The following is a 25,986-nucleotide window of genomic DNA, read 5'->3' on the forward strand; positions in this document are numbered from 1 at the left end:
TCTTTATCTTCGTTTTTCAGATGTGTCTCTTGTAGACAACATATTGATGGATTTTGGTTTTTTGTCCAATCTTCCACTCTTTTTCTCTTTAGTGGTGCATTAAACCATTCACGTTCAGTGTAATTATTGAGAGGTAGGGTTTTATTGCTGTCATTTTGTTCAGTTCTTTTTGGTGTTGTTGCTACTTTAGTCCATCCTGTTTTCTGTGGCATCTCTGTATGAAGGATGTCTCTCAGTATTTCCTATAAGGCTGGTCTTATTTTTATGAACTCTGTTAGGTTCTGTATTTCTGGGAATATTTTGATCTCTCCTTCATACTTGATGGACAGTTTTGCAGGATACAGTATTCTTGGTTAAAAGTTGTGTTCTTTAAGAGTTCGATATATGCCATTCCACTCTCTTCTTGCTCGCATGGTTTCCACTGAGAAATCAGCAGTTAATCTTAACTGTTTTCCCTTATAGGTTACTCTTTGTTTCTCTCTCATTGCTTTTAGTATTTTCTCCTTATCTTTGGTTCTAGCATATTTGACAATGATACGCCTTGGTGTTTTTCTTTTAGGGTCTATTTTATATAGCATTCGCTGAGCTTCTTGAATATATATTCTGTCCTTCTTCATTATGCCTGGAAAGTTTTCCTCTAGTAATTCTTCCACAACTTTTTCAGTGCCTTTACTTGCTTCTTCCCATTCTGGGATTCCAATGATGCAGATGTTATTTCTTTTAATGGTATCCCACATTATTCTTAAGTTTTCTTCTGTTTCCTTCTTTTTTGATTCTGCTTTTTTCTTGGTCAGATATGTGGTGACAATTCTGTCTTCTGTTTCACGGATTCTGTTTTCCATCTCTTCGCCTCTATTCGTAAGAGACAGGCAGTTTCAGTCCATCAGCTGCTTTGTGAGAGAAAGGTGGGCAGTCTCCTTCAGTTCATTTTACAGCTTCTCAAAACCCACTAGTAAGTCAGCTATAAATTTGTTCATATTCAACCTCATAACCACAACAATATTAATTTTGCTTAACTACTGGAAAAACCCTACTATAAGCATTATGCTCTTAAGAAAAAGAATAACTATAACTCAGTAGCAAAATAAAAAGTACATACTAATTATTTTTTTACTTACTCATTTTTAAAAATTAATTACATAAAAAATATTGGTTAATCCTGAGTTGTTACTGCTACAACTCACAGTAATCCTTTGAACAACGAATCAAAACTTTGCCCTGCCATGTGCAGTCTTTACAATCCCTGCCCCGTGCACACCCAGTCTGTCTCATTGAGGGTCTCCCTCTCCTTTGCTGACCTTCTTTGGCTTCCTGAAAAGGTTTTTTCTTAATTATGTGGCATACAAGAAGGAAGAGATCCCTTTGCCTCTATCCTATCTTCTAATGCTTCTATATTTCACAGAAGAAAATCTGATGCTTTTAAAATCACTTTTATTAGACTTTAAGAAATATAGCAATATAAATCAAGTTGTATTTGTAAACATATTATGCATGTAAAAATATTTTTATGAGAATGATAATATGAAATATTCTCTTTATAGCCTTAAAGGAGATCCCTGTGCTAAATGTAGGGTTTTGTGTGTGTTTGTTTTTTTATTTTATTAGTTCTTACATATTTATGTAGGAAATTATTTCCAGATTAAATCCCATTTCTGTCAGCTTTTACAAAGATTTAGGATTTAAAACTAAATTATGGTAATTTTTAATAACATTTAAAAGTTAAGCATCTTGACATTTACTGAAGAATCATAAAGTGCTCCAAACATCCAAAATTGTCTTCCAGTATGGATTTGACAAGAAACCGTTTTGATCAGTTGTGCTTATTTAGTTTGGTGACCTTGTGTTGGGTGCTAGTCTCACATTGATTATATCAAGTCTTTTACTTTTTCTACATGACACTGTATCTTCAGTTAAATACTTTAAAATATACATGTTTTAATTCCTGAAAAGATTTGAAAAGTATACTGAAAATACTATCAGAATAATAGAGTTACTAATGTCAGGGCTTAAAACGTGAAGATTCTTATCCTAAGACTAAGTACATTTTTTTCTTTTGTTTTACCTGGTAAAACAGTGAAGCTGGTGAAAAATCCCAGTTCCTTTGTAGTTCCTAGGTACTGACAGGGTTCTGTCTCAGATGGCATAGTCTGTAGGGAGTTGTGCTACTAACCTAAAGGCAGCTTTTCTCTAATGGCTCAAGTCCACTAGTGGCTCCATGAGATAAAGGTGGGCAGTCTCCACCTATGTGATTTATAGCTTCCTGAAAATCTGCTTGGAGCGTTAGCTCTAAGTTAATTAAAACTCATTGATGATGAAGTGAAGAATGGAGTTATGAAGGAAATTGAGAACCTTCTTTACTTATAAAAAAATCAGTGATAGAACTGCCTACCTCAAGGTTTTTTGTGTTGTTTTTTTTTTTTTGCAGTTGCCATAAATGCACTTTATTACACAGCTATGGGAGACAGCGAGTCACCTCCAAGACTGTCTCAAGTGTTTTTGTTTGTTTGTTTTCAGGTGTTATATTTTATTGCCTGTCCTCATGTTCAGCTTAAAGTTAAAAACTCATTGCCCTTGAGTTGAAACAGACATATGGCTGAGCCTCCACTGAGATTCTGAGATGGCAAGGGAGTAGATTGCCCATATTTCTCCGTTGGAATTGCTGCTAGATTCAAACTGCCAGAAAAGTGCTGCCTTTGGGTTAGCAGCTCAGCTTCTGTGGACTACTGGAGCTCCCTCGTTACATTCTGTACATTTTGTATAGACATAAAGACATGGACGTGAAATTTAAATAGTGGCTTCTGATACATAAGCTTTAATATAGCTTAGTTAACTGTATTCATTATTGGATAAGTTGATTAATGAATACACTCAATATATAGGCTATTGAGTTGTTTTTTTTAAGCTAGTCAACAGTACAGTGGAATTTCCGTTGTCAAGAATATTTCTTTATATTAAAGATTGGTATGGATCTTAAAAATATATTTGAACATATTTTAAGGATATACACACAAATGGCTATATATTTTTGTTTTTCAGAGTTGAAGGGTTATCCGGTATATAAATGTCTTATTGATAATGGCAGAACATCCACCACTACTGGATACAACTCAGATTTTAAGTAGTGATATTTCTCTTCTATCTGCCCCTATTGTAAGTGCAGATGGAACACAACAGGTAAGGATACCAAAATGTTTATTTCCTTATGTCTAGTACACTTACTTGTATTTCTTTCGAAAGAATGTGAATTAAGACAGAGTGAAGCTTCATAATAGTGAACCTCCTATTAATTCATGTGTCAAAATCCAAATTCAGATTTTGATTTTGCTTTGGAACTGTAAATTAGTAAGTCTCTTTTGAAGTAATTCTGAAATGTCCCAGTAACAAATGGTCAAAGTCCTTGTGTGTCTAGTTGCTACTAAAGTTGTTTTTGTTTTATTGTAAGCAGGGTAGTCTAATCCATGAAGTTTTTTTAAAAAAAGTTTAACCTTTTACATTAATAATTACTGTAAACCATTACTTTGAAACACTGCGAAATCATTATTAGAGGAAAAAATGACTGCATCTATTTCATTGTCATGAAACTTTGTATTCATTATCCCCATATTATTCTTACCATATTTCCTCAACCCAGTGCAATTATACAGCTCCTGAAACTTTCTTTTTCTCTCATCTCAGACACTGAAACTTGTAGTTCTTTCTGGGTTGCATTAATCCATTACTTACCAGGCAATGAATGTACTTCATTTTCACAACTAAGTGTTTAGTGTTGTAGATAAGGCAACAAAGACTAAGGACATTATAAATAATGAGGAAGAGAAGGAGCAATTTGCTTATTCTGTAACAAACTTTGTGCTAAGAACTTCGTATATATGATCTCATTTAATTCTTGCAGCATTTCTGTGAGGTGAGTATACTGGTCTGTTTCTGTTTTGCAGATGTAATAAGATTAATTTTGAAAAAGTTAAATAACTTGTTCAAGATCACACAGTTGGTTGTGCTCCTCACTCCTTTTGGAAACTAAGAAAATAGTTATATTTAGTAACTTTGTAAACTCAGCATCTACATTTTTGTTTATGAGTCTGTTCTGTGACTTAGGCCAAAAGAACAGATATGTCTTAGTTTAGGTGCAACCCAGAGTTGCTTCTTGGAGGCAAGCATGGCAAAGCATCATCTCACATACTTGAGGCATGTTGCTAGGAAAGGCTATTCCTTGGTAAAGGACTTCATGCTTAGAAAGGTGAGGTGTCAGCAAAAGAGAGGAAGACACCCCTCCCCTGATACATTGTTACATTGACTGGCAATGAGCTCACGTGTGTCAAAGATGATAGGGATGGCATGGGGTACAGGCTTTAGATTTGTTGTTCATAGGATCATTATGAGTTGTCCTTGACTCAGCAACACCTAACAACAAATATTACATTTGCATTGCTGTCAGGGACATCTCAAGAATACTAAAGAGTATTCACTGTCAGTTTGAAGCTTAAGTTGTCCTTGATCCAAGCAGTGGTCTTCAGTTGCTTGCTGTGCATCTGAAAGTTGGACAGTGACTAAGGGTGACAGAAGAACTACTGATGCTTTTGAATTGTGGTATTAGATAAGAGTACTGAATATCCCATGGACTGCCAAGAGAACAAACAGGTCTGTCCTATAGAAAGTGAAATCATAGTACTCCCTAGAGGCAAAGATGATGGAACTGTCTCATATTTTTTGGGTGCGTTGTTCAGAGTGGCCAGTCCTTGGACAAGGACATTATGCTTGGAAACGTAAAAAAGGGTCAGTGAAAGGGAAGAAGACCCCCTGAAAGAGGAGTTGACAAAAGTGGTAGCACTACCTCAAGTGTTTCAGGAATGGTAGGGATGGCACAAGGTAGACCAAGGTCCTAACAGAACGAGATTTGAATGATCAAATTAGGTAAATGGAGAGGACAGTTTTTTATAAAAACAGAGTTGTGGAGTTGGATCAAAGCCTTGAATGCTAGATAGCAGATGGTTTGAATTAGAAAGAGCACAAGATTAATGGAAGAGTCTGGGACTTGGTAGATTCAAGTTTGATTTAGATGATATAATCAAAGTTATTGAACTTCTTTAATTATATGTCCTCGATAAAACAGATGTAATGAATTTCTTAGGAATTGCTGTAGCCATGAGAATGAAGTGAACCTAGGTGATTGAAACAATTAAAAGCTTAACTATTAGCTTAAAGGTTTGAGGATTTGAGCTCATAAAACTGACCTAGTGATCTACTTCTGAAAGGCTACAGTCTTGAAAGCCATATGAAGTGATTCTACCCTGCACAAATGGAGTCTCTGAGTCAGTAATGTGATGCATTACTTGCTGGCCTGATAACTGAAAGGTCAGCAGTTTGAATCTGCCAGGTATTCCAAGAGAAAAAGATGGGAAGTCTCTTCCTATAAAGGATTATAGCCTACAGCCTCAGAAATCTGAGGAGGCATCACTGTGAGTCAGAACTGACTTATTGGCAGTGAAGCCAATAATAACAAACACTTGTGTGCAAGTGTTTACAAAGACATATATATCTCTCTTCAATTCAAATATACCTATGGGTGCAGTTATTTGTGATGTGCAGTGCATTAGGTGTTAGATTGTTAACCAAAGATCACTGGTTCAAATCCTCCAGCCACTTGATGACAGAAAGGTGGGCAGTCTGCTCCTACAAAGATGTATAGCCTCAGCAATCCAATGGAGGATTTGGGATAGGGAGCTCTAGTGGCCTAATGGTAAGAAACTGCGCTGCAATCCCAGAGGCATGCAGTTCAAATCCACCAGCTACTCCATGGATGAAAGATGGGCAGTCTCCTCCAGTGCAGTTAACTACCTCTGAAAGCCAGCCAGAGGGTCAGCTATGGGTCACTTCTGACTTAATGGTACACAACAACAACAAGAAGAGTATGTTTTAATGCAGGATTATTAGGGTGTTTCTATTATGTCTTAATTTCAAGAATTCTTTGTGTATTTTAAATGATATCTTTATTGGAGTTGTGTTTTACAAATACTTAATTTGGTTTTCTTTTCTCTTGTTGTTGTTGTTATTAAGTGTTGTCAAGTCGTGATTGACCTAAAGAAGAGGCTTCCAGCCTGCAGCTGATTGTTAAATAAATCCAGGTGACCAATCAGCTTACATAAGATTGTGAATGAAATTTAAAAAAAAAATTTGACCAGTTTACAGCCAAATTTCAACTAAATCAAGAGAACCCACCCTCCAGAATCCAACTGCTTCATACATGAGTCTCATCCTTTTTCTTAGTAGTGCCTTTTTAGAGAAGTTTTAATTTTAATATAATCATCTTATTATTTTTTTTATGGATCGTGCTTTTGGTATTGTATCTAAAAAGCATCCATACTTAAGTTCACCGAGATTTTTTTACCTGTATTCTAAGAGATTTAGAGTTTTGTGTTTTATAATTTAAGGATATGGTCATTTTGAGTTAATTTTTATGAAAGTTGTAAGTTCTGTCTCTTAAATTTTTCCTTTTGGGGGGTCATATTAATTCCAGTTGTTTCCATGCCATTGTTGGAGGGAAATGTTCCTTTTTCCATTGACTTGTCTGTCCTGTTTGGCCTGTTTTAATATGGTACATTGTATTAATTGCCTTTTAAATGTTGATCAGCTTGCATACTTTAAATAAATCCACTCTGTCATTGTGGATACCTCTTCTTATGCATACAGGAGTGGCATCCACTTCCTAAATAACATGCCTCTGGAAACTGTCAACTCTGATAAATGTCAATAGGTCTAGAGGGACTTCAGGTGTTTTGTTCAGAGTGTCGCTATGAGTCGTGCTCAACTTGAAGCCAATTAACAACAACATATTTAATTTCACAATATTTTTTAGACAAAATATACAACTATGTCTGTAAGAAATTTTGATATGTAATTTTCCTCTCTTATAATGTCTTTATCTGTTCTTACTGTTAGAATAATGTTAGTTTCATAGAATTAATGAAGACGTGTTCCTTCTCTGTCTTGTAGCATAAAGTGTAGAGATTTTATATTATTCCTTCCTTAATTATCTTAAGAAACTTATCAGTGAAACCATCTGGACCTGGTACTTTCTTTTTTTGGAATATATTAAATCATTGATTGAATTTCTTCAAACTTAATAAAAAATTTAAAAGAACAGAAATCATATAAACTATCATCTTAAACTTCAATGAAATTAAATCAGTATCAGAAAGCTGGCTAGAAAATCTCAGAATATTTGGAGATCTGACAGCACGTATCTAGATAACACATGGATAAAAGGGGAAAAAATCTTGGACATAAAAAATCTTTTTAGCTAAATGACAATGACAATACAGCATATCAGAATTTACGAGATGTCACAAAAGAAATGCTCAGAAAGAAATTTCATTGTCACTATATTAATCCATCTCATTGTCTTCCTCACTTTTGCCAACCCTGCACCTTTCCAGATGATAACCCTCTCCAAGGAATAGCTTCTCCTAGTAACATGCCCAAAGTTTGCGAGATGAAAGTGTATACTTGTCTCCAAGGAGCACTTGGGATGCACCATCTCCAAGACATAACTTTGTTCTTTTGAAAGTTCATGGGATATACAGTACTCTTCTCTAAACCACAGCTTAAAAGCATCAATTTTTCTGTCATTCTTTTTCATTGTCCAGCTCTTTGCAGCATAGCAAGTGATTGAAAAGACTATGGCCTGAATCCGGCACACCTTAGTCCATAAACTAACATTGTTGCTCCTCAATAATTTGGAGAAGTCCCTGACTGCAGACTTTGCCAGTGCAATACATCTCCTGATCTTCTGACTTCTAGTATTAAGTGCATTGATTGTGGATCCAAGTAGGATGAAATCATTGACAGTTTCAGCCCTTTTTCCATCTGTCATGATGTTACTTACCTATCCATCCAGGAATGATAATTTTTGTTTTCTTGATGTTGAAATCCAGTCCATCTTGAAAGTTGTAGTCTGATCTTCAGCAAGTGCTTCAAGCCCTCCTCACTTACAGCAAGCAAGGTTATATCATCTGCATAATAAAGGTTGTTGTTGTTATGTGCTGTCGAGTCATTTGCAACTCATAGCGACCCTATGTACAACAGCCCTAAATTCTGCTCTGTCCTGGGCCAATCGCACTGACTCTGACACACTCATCCCGATTACCCCAGACACTGAATCAATCCACCTCATAGAGGGCCTTCCTCGCCTGCGCTGTCTTTCTACCCTACCAAGCATGATGTCCCTCTCTTTACAGCATGTCCAGAGTATGTTAGACAGAGCCTCAGAATCCTTGCCTCCAAAGAGCAGCCTGGTTTAACCCTCTCAAGGATGAATCTGTTTTCCTAGCAATCCATAATACCCTCAATACTTTTCTCCAGCACCACAGCTCAAAGGCATCAATTCTCCTTCTATCGTCTTTAGTCATTGTCCAACTCTCTGCTGCATAACAAGTGATTGCAAAGACCAGGGCCTGTATCAGATGCACCCTAGTCTCCAAAGAGACACCATTGCTCTTCAGAACTTTGGAAAGGTCCCTTACAGCAGACTTTCCCATGGCAATACGTCTTTTAATTTCCTGGCTACTGGTGTCAAGAGTGTTGACTGTGGAGCCAAGCAAACTAAAGCCGTGAACAATCTAAGCATTATTAATTGTTCCTATTCTCATTTTTCTCAGTATGAACCATAGTTTGCTATGATCCACACAATCAAATGTCTTTTCATAATCAACAGAGCAAATAGATATTCTGACCTTCTCTGCTTTCAGCTGAGATCCTTCAGTAGTGATATTCCTGGTGCTGAATCGTCTTTAATTCCAGGCCTAACCTTCTGGCACTTCTCTATCAGTGTACTCTTCTAGCTGTTTTTGCATGATCTTCAGCAGTATTTTGCTTACATGTGATATTAGTCATAATTGTTTTATAATTTCCATTTTCTGTTGGGTCACCTTTCTTGGGCTCGAGAACAAATATGCCTCTCTTCCAGTCAGTTGGCTAGGTAGCTCTCTTCCAAATTTCCTGGCACAGACTGGTGACCACCTCCAGGGCTGCATCTGTTAATTGAAACTTGCTAATTGGTATCCCATCAGTTGCTGATGCCTTATTTTTGCCAATGTTTTCAATGCAGCTTAAAATTTTTCCTTCTTCACCATTGGCTCTTTAGCATATGTTACTTACTGAAGTTTTTCAAATGTTGACCAGTTCTGTTTCTACAGTGACTCTATACCTTCCATCTTCTTTTGATGCTTCCTGAATCATTTAAGATTTTTCTCATAGCGTTTCTCAGTCTTGCAACTCAGGCTTGAACTTGAGAAATGCCAAACAAGTTATTACCTTTTTTTTATTTTCCCCACTCCATCTCTTTGCACATTCCATTATAATACTTTGCTTTGCCTTCTCAAGATCATAAAGTGATCTGTAATATTTTGGAAACTTTACATACTTCTTACACATTTTCTGCTATTGATATTATGTGAATTAGAGAAATATGTTGTTATTGTTGAGTACTGTTGAGTCAGAACCAGTCAGTCCATAGCTGACCCTTTAAGCAGGTTTTCAGAGACAATAAATCACACAGGAGGTTATTGTTCATCTTTCTCCCACAGAGCAGCTAGTGGATTCGAACTGCATGCCTTTGGGTTGTCAGTGAAATTCTTTATCACTAAGCCATCAGAGCATATGTTGTCATTCTAAAGCCCATGTAAATTCTGCCTAAATGAAGAGAGAACATTGCTAACAGTCTTAAAACCTTGTATTGTTGATGTTGTGTCCCATCAAGTAGAAAGGGAGCCATAGCCAACCCTCCAGTTGGTTTTCAGAGGCTACTCATCACAGGGGAGGAGATTGCCTGTCTGTCTTCTGTGGAGCTGGTTAATTCGAACAGTGCACCTTTATCTTTGTATAGGTTACTACTTTTATAATTGTTTCTTGACTTTCCCTTAAAGTTTTATCCATGAAAACATCACTAAGACCAGATGCTCTGCTGAAGAAGGAGGGACAATCTCCTCCTGTACCAGTCCGATCTGATTTGAATGTACACACACTAATAATAATAATAATAATAAAAGAAAACATCACTAAGCAATAATACTTTATTTTGTCCACTAGTATATACCTCATTTGATTGTGCTTCACTTTATTGCACTTTGCACATAATACCATTTTTTAATAGCTTGCTGGTTTGTAGCAACCCTGTGTTGAACAAGCCTCCTGGTGCTGTTTTTCCAATGTTTTCACTTTTGTCTCTGTAGCAGTCCCCTAACTCTTAAAATTTTTGTCACTTTTCATCCAGTATATTGTAAGCATATCTTTTATGTGCATGGGAAACAAACAAATTTGTGAGTGTCACTTTATCTATCGCGGTGTGTACATTGCTTTAGTGACTGGAGCCAAACCTAAGATATGCCTATATTCTTAAATTTTACATAAATTACACTTTACCACACAGCATGTCCATTTATCTGTTATACATTTTGACAGATATTGGAGTAGTTTCTAGTTGAAGCTTCATATGAACAGTGCTATTTTTCTTTTTTGGATTTATTAAAACTTTAGTTAATATTAAAGCTACAAATTATCCTTTGTTGCTATAAATATTTTCTCATTTTGGGTTTTCTTTTTACTTCATAGCTGTGATGAACAGTTTTTAATTTTAATACTAAATTTATTCTTCCACTGTTTGAGGTATGTAGAACAAGGAAAGGCAGCCGGGATTCAACCAAGTCCCATCTCTGCTAACTCCTCAAGGGGGCACTGTCCCCATCAGCACTAATTCCCACAAGGTCTTACATAGTCTCCCACACTCCTACACCTTCTTATAGACTACACAGAACTATACTCACAGATATGGGGTTTATTAGGAAAGTCAATAGGTGACAGCTTAGGTTAACAGTGAGATACAGTCCCTCAGAGAGTTTCTCAGTTAACAGCAAGATAGAATCTCTCTGTCTAGAGAGCTTTCAATTAATGTCAGAATACAATTTCTTAGTCCACAGAGCTTCTCTGTTAATAGAAAGATAAAATCCTTGGTGCAGGATTCGCTGGACTTATGCAGGATGCACAATTTATTCTCTATTTCTTTCTCTTTCCTGGTGGTGAGAGTCCCTCTTTCTGCTCCAGAGTCTGCTCAGTTTACTGGCAAGACAGGCCAGTCCCTTTGTGGATAGACTAGCACTCCCCATTTGTATGAGTAAGAACTGGCTGATGCAGCTGTCGATGCTATAGGTGGGCCATGTGCTTGCAGGGCAGGCAGAGTTGAGACAACTGGATCAGATGAGAAGCATTGTCCCAGATGAGCAAAAAGCAGATGGATGGCAAGGCCAGAGGAAATGGGCTAGGGAAGCCAAACCTTGAGCACTGACTCATTGCAGTGTAAGGCAATATTTTGTTTCTTCTTTATGAAACTCTTATCTGCATAAATACCATGAATATAGTCTCATACATTTTCTTCTAGGAACTATAGTTTTACTTTGAATATGTCTATACTAAAACAGGAATGAGTTGATTTTCTATTGAATCAGGTGTGAATCCAACTTGATTATTTTTTTTCATATAGATATCATTGATGTCACTCAGCTCCTTGCTCTCAAGTCTGGCTCCTAGCAGCCAGGATCTGAAGTTTCAGGCGGAGACTGCCCGTCTTTTCCCTGGGGAGACAGTGGTGGAATTGAACAACCATCCTTTGTGGTAACAGCTCAGCAAATAATGAATGCACTATGCTCCCAGGGCTGCTTATACCACTAATGCAGGAACCACATAACCAATACTAGTCAAGGCAATTCAACATCATTTGTTGAAAGCTTTCCTTTTCCTACCACTCTTTATCTCGTGGTGGTGTTATGTGCTCCCAAGTCAGAATTAACTCATAGCTGACCATCCAGTGGGTTTCCAGAGGCTATAAAATCACACGGGAGGAGATTGCTCATCTTTCTCACAGAGCAACTTCCCCTCTCTGATAGCTGTCCAAGAATGAGTCAGTTTATAAACCTTTCCAGTTATTGTTTTGTGTCCTTCAGTTGGAACTGATGCATTGCTGGCACTTTAGCAGGTTTTCAGAGGCTGTAAACTGTATGAGAGAAGATTGCCCATCTTTGTCCTGTAGAGCAGCTGATGGATTTGAACTGCTTTAATTTGGCTTTGCAGCCCAACTCCTTACTACTAGACGAACATACAGTATTTGTTTTTCTGTGACTTATTTCACTCAGCATAATGCCCTCTAGATGTATTTATGTTACATAGTGTTTCTGTGAATTCTTTTTTGTTATTTAGTGTTGCATAACACTCAGTTGTGTGAATATACTGAAAAGTCAGAAGTCATAGTCATCAATGCCCAGTCAGAAGCTACTCATAGCTGGTTTTCAGAGGCTATGAATCTCGTGAGAGGAGATTACCAGTATTCTCCCTCAGAGCTGCTGGTGGATTTAAACCACCTTTCAGGTAACAACACAACTCTCTACAAAGTATTCCACCAGGACTGAATATATACTATGGCTTATCCATTTGTCCATTGATAAACACATAGCTGTTTCCATGTCTTTGCTTTTGTAAATACTACATTGCAATGAACATGGATGTGCATATCTCTTGTGTTGCAATTCTTATTTCTTTGGGATATATAATTAGTAGTGGAATTAATTCTTGGATCAGAGAGTATTTCTATCCCCAGTTCTCAAAGGAGGCACCAAACTGTTTTCCATAGTGATGGTACCATTTATATTGCTACCAGCTATGTATGAGAGTACGCGTATCTCCATATCCTTGCCAGCATTTGTTTGCTATCTTAATAAACTTTTATGTTGCTGCTGGGGTAAGATGTAGCTGTTTTAATTTTAAAAGGTCAATTTCTGCATCATATAGACTATTAAGCAGTCAGTAGTATGTTTGCATATTCATATGGTACACTGAAATGGATCTTTGTTATCTATAATAATAAGTCTTTTTTTTTCAGACATTTCCCAAGAAGAAAACATACTGTATGATTGATAGCCATGCTGAAAGCTTGGAAAAATAAAACACATTATTTCAAATGTACTAACGGCTCAGGATAGGACAGGAGTCAGGTTTTTTGTTCATAGAGTCCATAAGTCATACTTGACTCTAGCATTTAACAACAACAGCAATTTTTTTCTTAGCGTGACAGCATCAAGAAAACAGAAATCTCACTACTGGAACAATAGGCAACATCATGACTGATGGAGAAAAGATTGACTTTGTCAGTGATTTCATTTTACTTGGATCCACAGTCAACACCAATGAAAGCAACAGTCAAATAATCAGAAGACATGTTACATGGGGGAAATCTGTTTCAAAGACCTCTCCAAAGAGTTAAAAAGCAGGGATGTTAAAGACTAAAGTAGATTTGATCCAAGCCATAATATTTTCGCTGGCTTCCTGTGCATCTGAAAGTTGGACAGTGAATAAGAAAGACCTAAGAAGAATAGATCTATATTTGTTCCTATCCCAAAGAAAGGTGACGCAACAGAATGTGGAAACTACAGAACAATTTCACTGATTTCACATGCAAGCAAGATTTTACTGAAGATTATCCAAAAATGACTGGAACAGCACATCAACAGAGAACTACCAGAAGTCCAGGCTGGGTTTAGAAGGGGTCGTGGTACTAGGGATATTGTAGCTGATGTTAGATGGATCTTAGCTGAAAGCAGGCAATACCAGAGGAATGTCTATCTGTGTTTCATTGACTATGCAAAGGAATTTGACTTTGTGGATCATAACAAACTGTGGCTGACTCTGAGAAGAATAGAAATCCCAGAACACTTGATCATTCTAATGCAAAACTTATACTTGGACCAGGAGGCAGTCGTCAGGACAGAGCAAGGGAACACAGCATGGTTGGGAGGGGCGTACACCAGGGATGCATCCTATCTCCGTACCTTTTCAACCTATATGCAGAACAGATTATCCGGGAGGCTGGGTTCTATGAGGAGAAATGTGGGGTCAAGATTGGTGGACGATTTATCAACAACCTGCGTTACGCGAATGACACAACCCTGCTTGCTGAAACTGAAGAGGATCTGAAGCACCTGCTGCAGAGGGTCAAGGACTGCAGCCTCCAATATGGATTGAGGCTCAATGTCAAGAAGACAAAGATTCTCACCACTGGACCAATTGGCAGCATCAGGATGGATGGTGAAGAGATTGAGAGTGTACGCAGCTTTAGTTTACTTGGCTCCACAGTCAACAGTCTTGGCACCAGCAGCCAGGAAATGAAAAGGTGCATTGCCATGGGAAAGTCTGCTGTTAGGGACCTCTCCAAAGTAAGTGCTGAAGAGCAGTGGTGTCTCTCTGGAGACTAAGGTGCGTCTGATACAGGCCATGGTCTTTGCAATCACTTGTTATGCATCAGAGAGTTGGACAATGACCAAAGAGGATAGAAGGAGAATTGATGCCTTTGAGCTGTGGTGCTGGAGAAGAGTATTGAGAATACCATGGACTGCTAGGAAAACAAACAGATTTGTCCTGGAAAGGGTTAAACTGGGTGGCTCCTTGGAGGCAAGGATTCTGAGGCTCCGTCTAGCATACTTTGGACATGTTGTGAGGAGAGACTGGTCCTTGGAGAAGGACATCATGCTTGGGAGGTGGTGGAGGGACAGCGCAGGAGGGGAAGGCCCTCTATGAGGTGGATTGTTTCAGTGACTGGGATAATCTGGATGGGAGTGTCAGAGACAGTGCGATTGACACAGGACAGAGCAGAGTTTAGGGCTGTTGTACATAGGGTCGCTATGAGTTGCAAGCAACTCGATGGCACATAACAACAAGAATAGATGCCTCTGAATTAAAGGTGTGGATGAAGATTATGGACTGCCAAAAGAAAAAGGATGTTTGTCTTGAAGGGAATACAACTAGAGTGCTCCTTAAAGGCAAGAATAGTGAAACATGTCTCACTCACTTTGGGCATATTTTAAAAAAGAACTAGCCTTTCGAAGGAAGCATCATGCTGGGAAAGATAGTGGCTGGTGAAAGAAAAAATGACCCTCAATGAAGTGAATTAATGCAATAACTACCACAGTGGACTCGAGTGTGACATGAGTGGTCATAAGGTTGGTGCAGGATAAAGCAAGATTCAGATATGTTGTTCACAGGGTCATTGTGAGTCTTAGTCAACTCAGGAGGACCTATCAGCAACAATAATTTCTTTCTAAGACAATGATAAGAAAAATCACTTTCCATATATTGCCTTAAAGTGTGTGCGTGTGTGCGCACGCGCGCGCGCATGCATGCATGTGTATAGGTGTATGTCCTCACACACTCTCACATCAAATCTTCAGGGTAGATGTCATTTCTTGTACTCATTGTTACTATGTTCTAGCAACTTGACCTCAATACATTGTGACTCAGTCAACAGACTGAAACCTTACCCTATCCAGTAACTTCCTCACAATCATGCTCAAACCTGTTGTTTTTGTCACAGTGTCAGTTTTTCTCATTGAAGGTTTTCTCTTTTGCTGACCCTCTATTTTTCCAACTATACTGTCTTTTTCACTGACTGACAAATAAGCCTCCTGGCAATAAGCCCAAAGTATGCCAAATGAATTTTCACCATCTTTGCCTCCAGGAGTACACTGGTTGTACTTTCTCCAAAGTAAATTTGTGTTTTTGGTAATTCAGTATTCTAACCAACTTCCATCAAGTTATGAGGCTGTAAATCATAAGGAGAGAAGATTGTCAATCTTTTCACATAGGGCCACTGGTAGAGGTGAGTCACCAGAAATGTATGGCATTTGGGTTAGCAGGAAACTTGCTAGTGACTACACTACTTGAGGAGAGACAGAGAGAGAGAGATGTCATTGAATTGAGTACGTTCCCTCACAACCCTGTGAACAACAGTTCTGAAAACTATCCTATCCTGTGCCATCCTCACTTTTCCTGATACACAATGTTCCAGTCACTTTGGCAGTCCACCTGCTTGACAGTCTTCCACTTTTCCAAGCATGATGTCCAAGAAATACATACTTGAAGTTTGGGAGACCAAGTTTTATCATCTTTGCCTCCAAGGAACACTCTGAATCAGTTCTTCAGAGGCCTTCCTTATTCATTGTCAGACTTACTTGCATGCAAAGTATTTGAGAATGCTATGGCTCGGATCAGGTGAAATCTATTCTTTAAAATGACATCTTTAAAATTTAGTCTTTAAAATGGTACCTTTGCTCTTCAGTACTTTACAGAGGTCCTTGACAGCAGATAAAACATCTGTGAAACAAATGGTGACAACACTGTAAAATATCTTCTGATTTCTTGGCTACTGCTGCTGTATATAGGTGTTTATTATGGATGAACAAAATTAAAATCTTTGACAACCCCAGTACTTTTTCTCCATCTATCATTTTGTTGCCTTTTGGTCACATTGTGAGAGGTTTTGTTAGTGTGATTTTGCAATGTAATCAATCAATACTGAAAGCTGTAGTCTTTTTTTAAAAATTAATTTTAATGAACATTAACAGAGATTTTGGATTTCCATTGATTCATTGTTGCATTTTTTCTCTTCCTTCCTTCCTCCCCAGTGAAAGCTGTAGTCTTTTATCTTCAATAAGTGATTAGAGTCGTCTTCAAGTAATAAATTGTGTCATTTACTTAGGTTGTTAATGTGTTTTCTTCCAATTCTTAGGTAATATTTTTCTTAATATAATCAAGCTTCTTGAATTATTAGCTCAGCATGAAAATTAAAGTATGGTAAAGGATACAGCCTTGGCATCTTTCAGCTTTTAAACCATGTACTATCCCTTATTCTGTTTGAAAAGCTGCATATCTATGTGTAACTTCCACATGAACACAATTACTCTAAAATTCTCATTCGCATCAGTACTATTCATAATTTGTTATGATCCACAGAGATTAATATTACTCATAGTAGTTGTTGTTGTTGATTGCCTTCAAGTCAAGCACTACTTATAGCGACCCTATGAACAAAAGTCTCGAAGCCCCTCTAGAGCTATCTACATTTATCAAAGTTTATAGCATTTCTGGAGGCATGTTTGGGAAATGGATGCCACTCCTGCGAGATGAAAAATAAACATCTTTTTGGTATTCTTTACTTTCTACCAAGGTTTCTTTGTCATTAACAATAATATTCCTGGTTCCACTACCTCTTATGAAGCCAGCTTGAATTTCTGGCGATTCCCTGTCCATATTATGCTCTAGCTGTGTTTTTAGTAAACATTAACAAGATTTTATTTGCAAATGATACTTGATAATAGTTGGATAAATTTTACCTTCTGTTAGCCCTTTTTGAGGAATGGGCACAAACAGGCATCCCTTCTCATCAGTTGATCAGTTCCAAGTTTCTTGGCACGGATGAGCGTGTATGTTCAGGGTTTCATCTGTTTTCTGAATGTCTCAGTTGGTATCCCATTTAGCCCTGGAGTCTTATTTTTTATTTTATGTTGGTTTGATTTAAAAGTTTGAATACATTGTGTTTTATACTATTCTTCATTCATATTGTGTTTCACACAGTCAGTCCCATGTATATTGTTTTATAAATTAAATTTCAGTTGGACCTTGCCCATCATTACCCACTCATTTCAGGGCCCTGCTGGATCCTTCCCATCTCCTTCACCCTTCCCTCCACCCACTAAAGTGTGCAACCCTTGTGGTTTTGCCCCTACCCATCCTCTCTGCTCCACTTCCACCTTTCCCCCCATGAGTCCCCATACATGTTTAACTAGTTATCCTTTTATTTTTACAAAAATAAAACGGGGAAATGAGAACCTCTTCAACAAATAGAACTGGCAAAACTAGACTGCGACCTGCAGAAAGCTGAAACAGGATCCACATTTCACACCATACACAAAACCAACTCAAGGTGGATTGTAGTCTTTTCTTTGGCAATAATTACAGTGGAGCTTGAACTCCCTCCTTCATTACCAGTAGTTCTTGATAATGATTCAGCATCAGCTAATTCGTTGTGGTACAGTGACTCTCTGTATTCCTTGTATTTTCTTTTAATGTCTGCATCATTAAATATTTTGTCCATAGCATCCCTCCATATTGCAACTCAAGGGTTGAATTTGTTCTTCAGTTCTTTCAGCTTGATAAATGTCACGTGTGTTCTTCTCTTTTTTCTAGCTCTGTGTACATTTTGTTGTAATACTTGGTCATCTTGAGCTGCCTTTTGAAATATTTTTTCATATTTTCTTTTTATTGTTGGGCTTTATAAAAATTGTTGTTCATTAACTGTTGTACATTTTCTTCCCTCTCTCACCCTACTCCCTCCCTGGTCCACTTTGCAATGCAGAGTGTTCCAGATTGTTGTCATACATAAAGTGCTTAATCACATATTCCTTTCAGACATTCTTCCGCTCATCTATTCCAGTACAGTGTTCATTGTCTGTCCACTCTTTTCCTATTTTCTCCATCTCATGACAGTCCTGTTTTATAACAGCAATGTTATATAGTATTTGTCCTTTTGTGACTGAGAGTTCACTCAGCATAATGTCCTCCAGGGTCACTCATGTTGTATCATGTTTTATGAGTTTATTGTTTTACAGTGCTGCATCATATTGCATTGTGTAACTGTACCATAGTTTTTCCTATCCATTCGTTTGTTGATGGGCACTTGGATACGTCCATCTTTTTGCTATTATGAATTACACAGCAGTAAACATGGATGTGCATAAATCTGTTTGAGTCACGGCTCTGGTTTGTTTAGAGTATGTTGCCAGCAGTGGAATTACTGGGTCGAATGGTGTTTCTATTTCCAACTTTTTGAGAAAGCGCCAGTCTGCCTTCTGTAGTAGTTGTACCATTTTCACTTCCTCCAGCGGTGGATAAAAGTTCCAATCTCTCCACAACCTTGCTAGCATTTGTTCTTTTCTACCTTGTTGAATTTTGTTATTATTGCAGGGGTTTGAGGGCCCATTATTTCAGAAGTGGGTTGCTAGTCTTGATTCCTAGTCTTTCTGAGTCTGTAAGCGTTACTGAAACCAGTTGACCATGGGTAACCCTGCTGGTATTTGACATACTGTGTCTTTCACTACAGTATGGTAAACTGACAGACAAATGGTGGCATATAAGCATTACTACACATGTCAATAAAAGAGTCTGTAGACGAATATAGATAAAATGAGGGGAGATGCAGAACAAAATTTCAGATTACCATGGACTCTAGACTTTTTGAAGGCTAGGATGAACCCCTGAATCTATTGTTTCTATTTAAATAAAAGCTATTTTCTCAAGTAAATGTCTTACTTACTGTGGATTCTCTAGAGAAGCAAAACCAAGGAAGGCTCTGTGTGTGTGTGTGTGTGTGTGTGTGTGTGTGTACACACGTACGTACACATAAATACACAGGAGTTCTCAGGGCGTAGTTCATCTTACTGAGTTTCAATGCTAACCTAAAGGCTTTACATCTCTGGTAGTTTTAATCCATCAGATTTTCCCAGGGAGAAAGATAAAGATACACAGTCTCCTTACAATTTAAGAAACATGGTGAATGGTCACTATGAGTCAGAAACCATTTAACAGTTTAACAGCAGTGAGTTTGAATATATAGATATATTTGCTGTTAATGTGCTGTTGACTAAGACTCCTATCGATCCTATGAACAGTGGCTCTGAACCTTGCCCTATCCAAACCCGCCTCGCCATCTCTGACACACATGCCTCCATTGCCATACTCACTGTCAATCCATCACATCTAAGGTCTTACTCTTCTGCACTGACCCTCCCCTTCTCAGCATGATGTCGTTCTTTCTCCATGGACTGATATATTCTTGGGAGTTAAGAAGACCATATATATGTACAGTGGTTTTATGCTGGTCTTATTCACAGTACCCAAAAGAGCTCAGAATACCCTACTTTCTTAACTCTGGCTGACTTGAAACTCTGCACAGGCAGAATTGATGAAAAAGGTAGAGTTTTAAACTCCTGCTAGAGCCTTGAATTATACTTAAGCAGATGCAGATAACCCTTTTTCAAAGGCTGAGAAAGAAATGTTGTGGTTCAAGACTTAAAATCTCTTGTCATTAGGTAGCAATTAAATTAACCCAAAGGAAGGTCCTAAAGAAAAAAGTTAGTAGTTTTCAGAGGTTGGGAAACAAGAGAATGGAGAATGTTAATGAGTATGAACTTCTTTTTCAAATAGAAAAATTCTGGAATTAGATAGTAGACATGTATGCTAAAAAAACACTCAGTTGTACACTTTAAAAGCATAAAACTTACAGCATAAAAAAAGTTTGCTAATTAAAAATTATTAAAATTATCTGAATTTTTCAGTGTATATTTGATATAATTTAAGTGTAATTGTTAATACAGAAATGTTAGGAGACTTAAGTATTACCAATCTTTCTTTGAAAAACAGCTTAACTTTGCGAACTTGATTCCACAAGTAAAGCAATTGCTAGGTTAATATTTTTAAATATATGATGGTAACTTATTTACATACTGATCACTCCTCTTTCATACATGTTTTTCTGTGGAGTATATATTACCTGTAAATATAATGAGGTATTCTGTGATCACAAAACTAAAATATAATTAAATTAAAACTGAGACTTTAAAATAGAATGTGTTTGGAAGCAGTATCCTCTTAAATTCTAACCTGTTGACTGATGTTGGATGATTCAGAAGCAGATGCTACTGCAGTTCTTTGTTTAGTTGCCATGGTAACATGATACATTCATGTACAGCAGGAAGCTTACTGTATATTGGCTAATTTAATAGAAAGTGAGGTTAGAAGTCGATATTGAAGTGTATACTCATAGTTTATTGTACCTTTACTATTCTTGCTCTAAATATATTTTCACTGGATAACTATAAGATACAGCGTTGCCTGGAGTTTGTAATGGTTGATTAGAATACAAGTGATCTGAGGTCCTCCTATTTGCAAGGAACATCTAAGACAAAAACTATTGAATCTTCTAGCAGCCTTCTTTATAGATGTAACAGCAGTTGAATTAGAAACTCGATGCAAGCAACAGTAAGTACAGTGCTAAAATTTTGGGACTTGCTGTGATAGATAAGCGCATTTGTCTTAACACTTCAAATTTCTTCATTTATATTTAACGTTTATGTACTAATTATGTGTTAAGAGAATAAGATCATAGTACTTAAAGAGAAAAAAATTACAGACTGCAGTAGGGAGCGAAAGGTACCAACTTCCCAGTTTTAAGATAACTTAATTCACAGATTGTTGTTTTCCTAGAATAATTATATCATTCTATGCTTGTTATGGTTATGTGCCGTCAAATTGGAATAAACTCATAGCTGACACTCATGGTTTTTCAGCCGATGTAAATCACACAGGAGAAGATTTCCCACCTTTCTCTCTTGGAGCAGCTGATAGATTTGAACTTCTTGTCTTTGGATTAGCATCACAACTCCTTACCACTGAGCCATTAAGTCTGCAGTAATCTGTATTTTAAAAAAATAACTTAGTTTAAAAAAACCAGAATAATCTTAATTTTCTAGTTAAAGTATTAGAACACTGCTTGTTTGTTATTGCTATTGTTATGAACCTTCAAGTCAGAGCCAACTCAAAGCTAACTCTCTAGTGTTTTCAGAGGCTATACATTGTGTGAGATTGCCCATCTTGTATCTGCAGAGCAGGTGGTCGTTTCAGCTACTTACCACTGAATTGCCAGGGTTCACTCTAAATACTTTAAATATGTAAATTGTTTTTAAATATAATCATTTTGTCCTATGTTGTGGTGGTGGTGGTGTACCGAGTCAAAGCTAGCCCATAACTGACCCTCCAGCTGATTTTCAAAGGCAGTAGACTGATTGTACCAGCTAGACTGATAATATTTTTTAATTTTGTCATAAAGTTAAAAATTGTGGATTCTTTGTAACTGCTCTGTTTTACTAGTTTATTTTATTTAAATGTTTATACATACCCCTCTCTGTACACATCTGTGAATACATTGACTATGTTTGCATATGTAGAATATGGCCTTATTTACCTGCCATTGTCTGAAAATGAAGTGTTCCATATAATTTGGATGAGTAACTGGGTTTTTTTTCTGTACTATATTTGAAAGAAATTTTTTTTTTTAGGATCTGCGGTATGCCAGGATTTTGTATGTAGTATATCCTCCAAAAATACAGTTGTATTTTTGTCTTACTTTCATTTTAGAAATTATTCTTTTTTTATTGTATGCCATTGACTTAGAACTGACTCATAGCTGAGCCTCCAGCAGGTTTCCAAATGCTATAAATTGCATGGGAGGGTTTATCCTTGGGGGTTGTCCCTCTTTCTTGGAGGAACTGGTGGTTATTAATCACTTGACTTTGATTTGGTAGAGCAACTCCTTACCGCTAAGTCACCAGAACTCTGACTTTAGAATAGAAAACTAAATTTCACAAGGTTTAAATCATTTGCCTATAATTGCATGTCCACTAAAGAGTAGAATTTAGTGGAAGAATTGTCTATCTCCAGTTCCTTCTCCTCCCCCCCTCCTCAACATGCTTTTATGTCTGTGAAAACAGTTATAAAGAGACCCATGAACCTTAACAGGAAAAAAAGTGTGTGTTTTCTAATTGATACTACTGCTTATTGTACTTTATATATGTGTTGTTACTAACTGTAATTGGCTCTGGTTGATCATTGTATCCCCGACTCCTTAAATAATAGTTAGCATATAGAGTTGTTGTCATATGCCATCAACTCAGAACCTTACTTATAGCTGACCCTCCAAGCCAGTTTTCAAAGGCTATACATCACACAGGAGATTGCCCCTCTTTTTCTTATGGAGCAGCTGGGGGATTTGAACCTCTTTCCTTTGGGTTTGCAGCTCAACTTCTTACCCAGGAGGCTACCAGAGCGTCCACTGACATAATAGTTGTTCTTAAATAGTGCTGAAATAAATTAATTAAATGTGTTGGCAGGTCTCAGTTTGTGTACTGCATATTTTCAGTTTGCAAATTATTCTTTGTAGAGCTTAAATAAACCTCAGGTTTATAAATTTGATAATTATTTTTCTTTTATTTATAGACATTAATCCCCAGCTGGGAGAAGGTGCACAAGTGCACTTACTGTCAGCTGAAGTATTACCAGCTAGCCTATCTTCAGATTGGTAAGATCTAGCTAGCTAAATGCAAGTAAAGATTGATTTAAAGTTTTTTTAACAAGTCAGTTTAGTAACACTTTACACATAATTCAGACTTGTTTATGAGATTGTATGTTTGAATGAAATAGGTTCAAATTATGTAATTGAATGAAGTACCTGCAGTTTATCAAGGTAGATACAAAGTAGTTGGAAATGTAATCCTAGAGCCAGATAAGTCTAGAACTACACCATCTGGCATGGTAGTCACTAACCAGACTTGACTGTCTACACCAAACTAAAATTACAAATTCATTTCCTCATTCTCCTTGGCCCCATGCACCATGCAAATAAAGAACATTTCCAGCATGAGAAAAATTTCTGTTGAGTAGTACTGGTCTAGAAATCTAAGGTAGAGATTTAGAAGTCTTTTAGTAACAGACATTAGTGAATTCAGCATACATTTATTCAACCTCTGTTTTTGTGAATGCATCCTTAACAGCTCCTGAAAGTATGAAAATAAATTAGACTGTTGTGAAGAGTTTATGTTAGAGTGGTGGTACAAGGTATAAACACTGAATTGAAACAGTTAGGTGCTAAGTGTTGTAATAGAAATGCATACAAATTGTGTTGAGCCCCAGAGTAGAAATACTGGAACTGTTTTAGAGGGTCAGACTCTTGATAGATGATTATAATTTCCTAAAAGATAAATTCTTTGTTCACAGGCTAAGCAATCAGAGAATGAAAAGCCTTATTTTAGGAAATGTCGGTTTGCAGGGTTCCAAACTGTCAAGCTAGAAAAGAGTAGATAAGAAATGAAGGTGAAGCTCTGGACTATTGGGCTACCAGATTGGAAACAATAGAGCTCGCTCTGTGGAGTACAGTTCTACTCTGTACATTTAGGGTCCCCCGAGTTGTTACCAGCTCAATAGCAACTGAGCTTTTGTGTTGTTCTACACACATCTCCTGCATTAACTTATTTGCTCATCACTGACAGCTCTTTGTATATCAAATTAAAGGTCTTCAACCATTTGTTGGGGAACTACACTGTTAAAAGTATGTTGTTGTTGTTGTTGTTGTTATGTGCCGTCGAGTCGCTTGTGACTCATAGCGACCCTATGTACAACAGCCCTAAACCCTGCTCTATCCTGCGCCAACCGCACTGCCTCTGACACACCCATCCCGATTACCCCAGTCAGCGAATCAATCCACCTCATAGAGGGCCTTCCCCTCCTGTGCTGTCCCTCTACCCTCCCAAGCATGATGTCCCTCTCCAAGGACCTGTCCTTCCTTACAGCATGTCCAAAGTATGTCAGACAAAGCCCCAGAATCCTTGCCTCCAAGGAGCAGCCTGGTTTAACCCTTCCCAGGCTGAATCTGTTTGTTTTCTTGGCAGTCCATGGTACATTCAATACTCTTCTCCAGCACCACAGTTCAAAGGCCTCAGTTCTCCTTCTGTCCTTCCTAGTCATTGTCCAACCCTCTGATGCATAACAAGTGGTTATTCTAGACTGTAAGTCCCAAAGAGTTTCCCCATTTATTACTGCTCTTATCCTTAGTAAATTGGCACCCTGGTGCAAGTAGCAAAGAGTACCTCTGGTACCACTAGATATTCCAGTCAGTCTCAAAAGGGGCGGTTCTCCCCCCAAAAAATACTCCAGAGGCAGTTTACAAATTGGCAGGCTTCATACTTCTGGAATCATGGTCTCTGCTGCACAGGATTATGCTGAGGTTTTTAGGACTATTGGGGGAATGGTGGTGACTATTCATTAAGGGGGAGGTCAAATGATGTAGCTCTCATGTAGTGTATTGCAAATGGAATGAGTTTGTGTACACTACTCATGGCTTCTTCATGTGGGCACAGGACTTTAGTGTTAGAGTAAACGTCTAAGACAGCTCTCGGTCCCAGTGGGCAGTTCTGTGCAGACTCAGAATTTGCTTCAGCAAGTTGATCTGATAAACAGCTTTAAGGAACTGCGTTATTGTGATGTGGGATGGCTTACATTTCCTGAGGCAGACAGCAAACATTTTAGTCAGAGGAATCTTCTACTCCTAACTGAGTTACTGTCCCTAACCTGTGGGAGGCAGGGGGTGCAGTGTTAGCCATTAAAGTAAATTGTATGTTTATTTGTTTGTTTAGTATAATTTTGCCACAGGTTACAGAATGCATTTGTACTTTTAGAAAAACTTTAAGTCCTTTAAATTTGGGGTTGATCTTGATATGTTGAAACTTCTACTGAGATTCAGAAGTAGAAATGTAAATTACCTATTTTATTTTCATAACTAACTTACTATTACATTTAAGAATGTAAATCATATGCCCTTCTGGGCAAAGAGGAGGAATAATTGTAACTACAAAACTAATGACATTTATAAACATTTTTCTCTTTTGTCAATTATTTAATATTACAGGTTTTTTCCCTAAAATATAGGTAAATATTTGTTTTACTAGTTTATTTACAAAATTTGAATACTTTGTTTTCAAGAACAAATTCTTTCCATTTCCCCCACCCACCCATGAAATTGTACAATCCTATGATTAATCTACCCTCCCCCTGCAAATCCTCATCCCTCTGATTCCAACCTTTCCCACCCCTCTTGGATCCTATACTCATTCTACAATAATGGTTTTATACAATATTTACCCTTGTGGGACTGAGTTAGTTTACTCAGCATAATGCTCCCCAATCACTCCCAAATTCGGCAATAATTTACAGAATCACTCCTCCTGAATGATACACTGTATTCCATTGTGTGAATGTACCATAATTCCTCAACCCATTCTTTGTTATTGGACACTTGGTCTGTTTCCATGTTCTTGCAATGGTGAATAATGCTGCTATGAACACTGGTCTACAAATCTCAGTTTGTGCCTCAGTTCTCGTTAGGTAAACATTTTTAAGAATTAGTGTCTTTAACAGATGCTGCCCTGGACGTGCTCACCAAGTTGTGCCAAGAAATCTGGACAACGACCACTTGGCCAACTGACTGGAAGAGATTATCCCAAAGAAAGG

General features: G+C 37.6%; 1 protein-coding gene across 2 annotated transcripts in view; it reads left to right on the forward strand.

The window, feature by feature from the left end:
• The window catches only part of FNDC3A (fibronectin type III domain containing 3A), a 198,360-nt gene that overhangs the window by 41,128 nt on the left and 131,246 nt on the right, over positions 1 to 25,986 (forward strand). Inside the window, exon 2 of one of the 2 annotated variants that reach the window (XM_006879501.1) lies at positions 3,037 to 3,174. In XM_006879501.1, the coding sequence (XP_006879563.1) occupies positions 3,076 to 3,174 (99 nt within the window). In that variant the 5' untranslated portion in view covers positions 3,037 to 3,075. Of the gene's footprint in view, positions 1 to 3,026; positions 3,175 to 25,986 lie in introns of those variants that run through there. The other variant, XM_006879500.1, reaches the window with a different exon arrangement.

Source organism: Elephantulus edwardii, unplaced genomic scaffold (assembly GCF_000299155.1).
Source record: "Elephantulus edwardii isolate Elephantulus edwardi_28Jun2011 unplaced genomic scaffold, EleEdw1.0 scaffold00004, whole genome shotgun sequence".
In the NCBI taxonomy this organism is placed as follows: domain Eukaryota; kingdom Metazoa; phylum Chordata; class Mammalia; order Macroscelidea; family Macroscelididae; genus Elephantulus; species Elephantulus edwardii.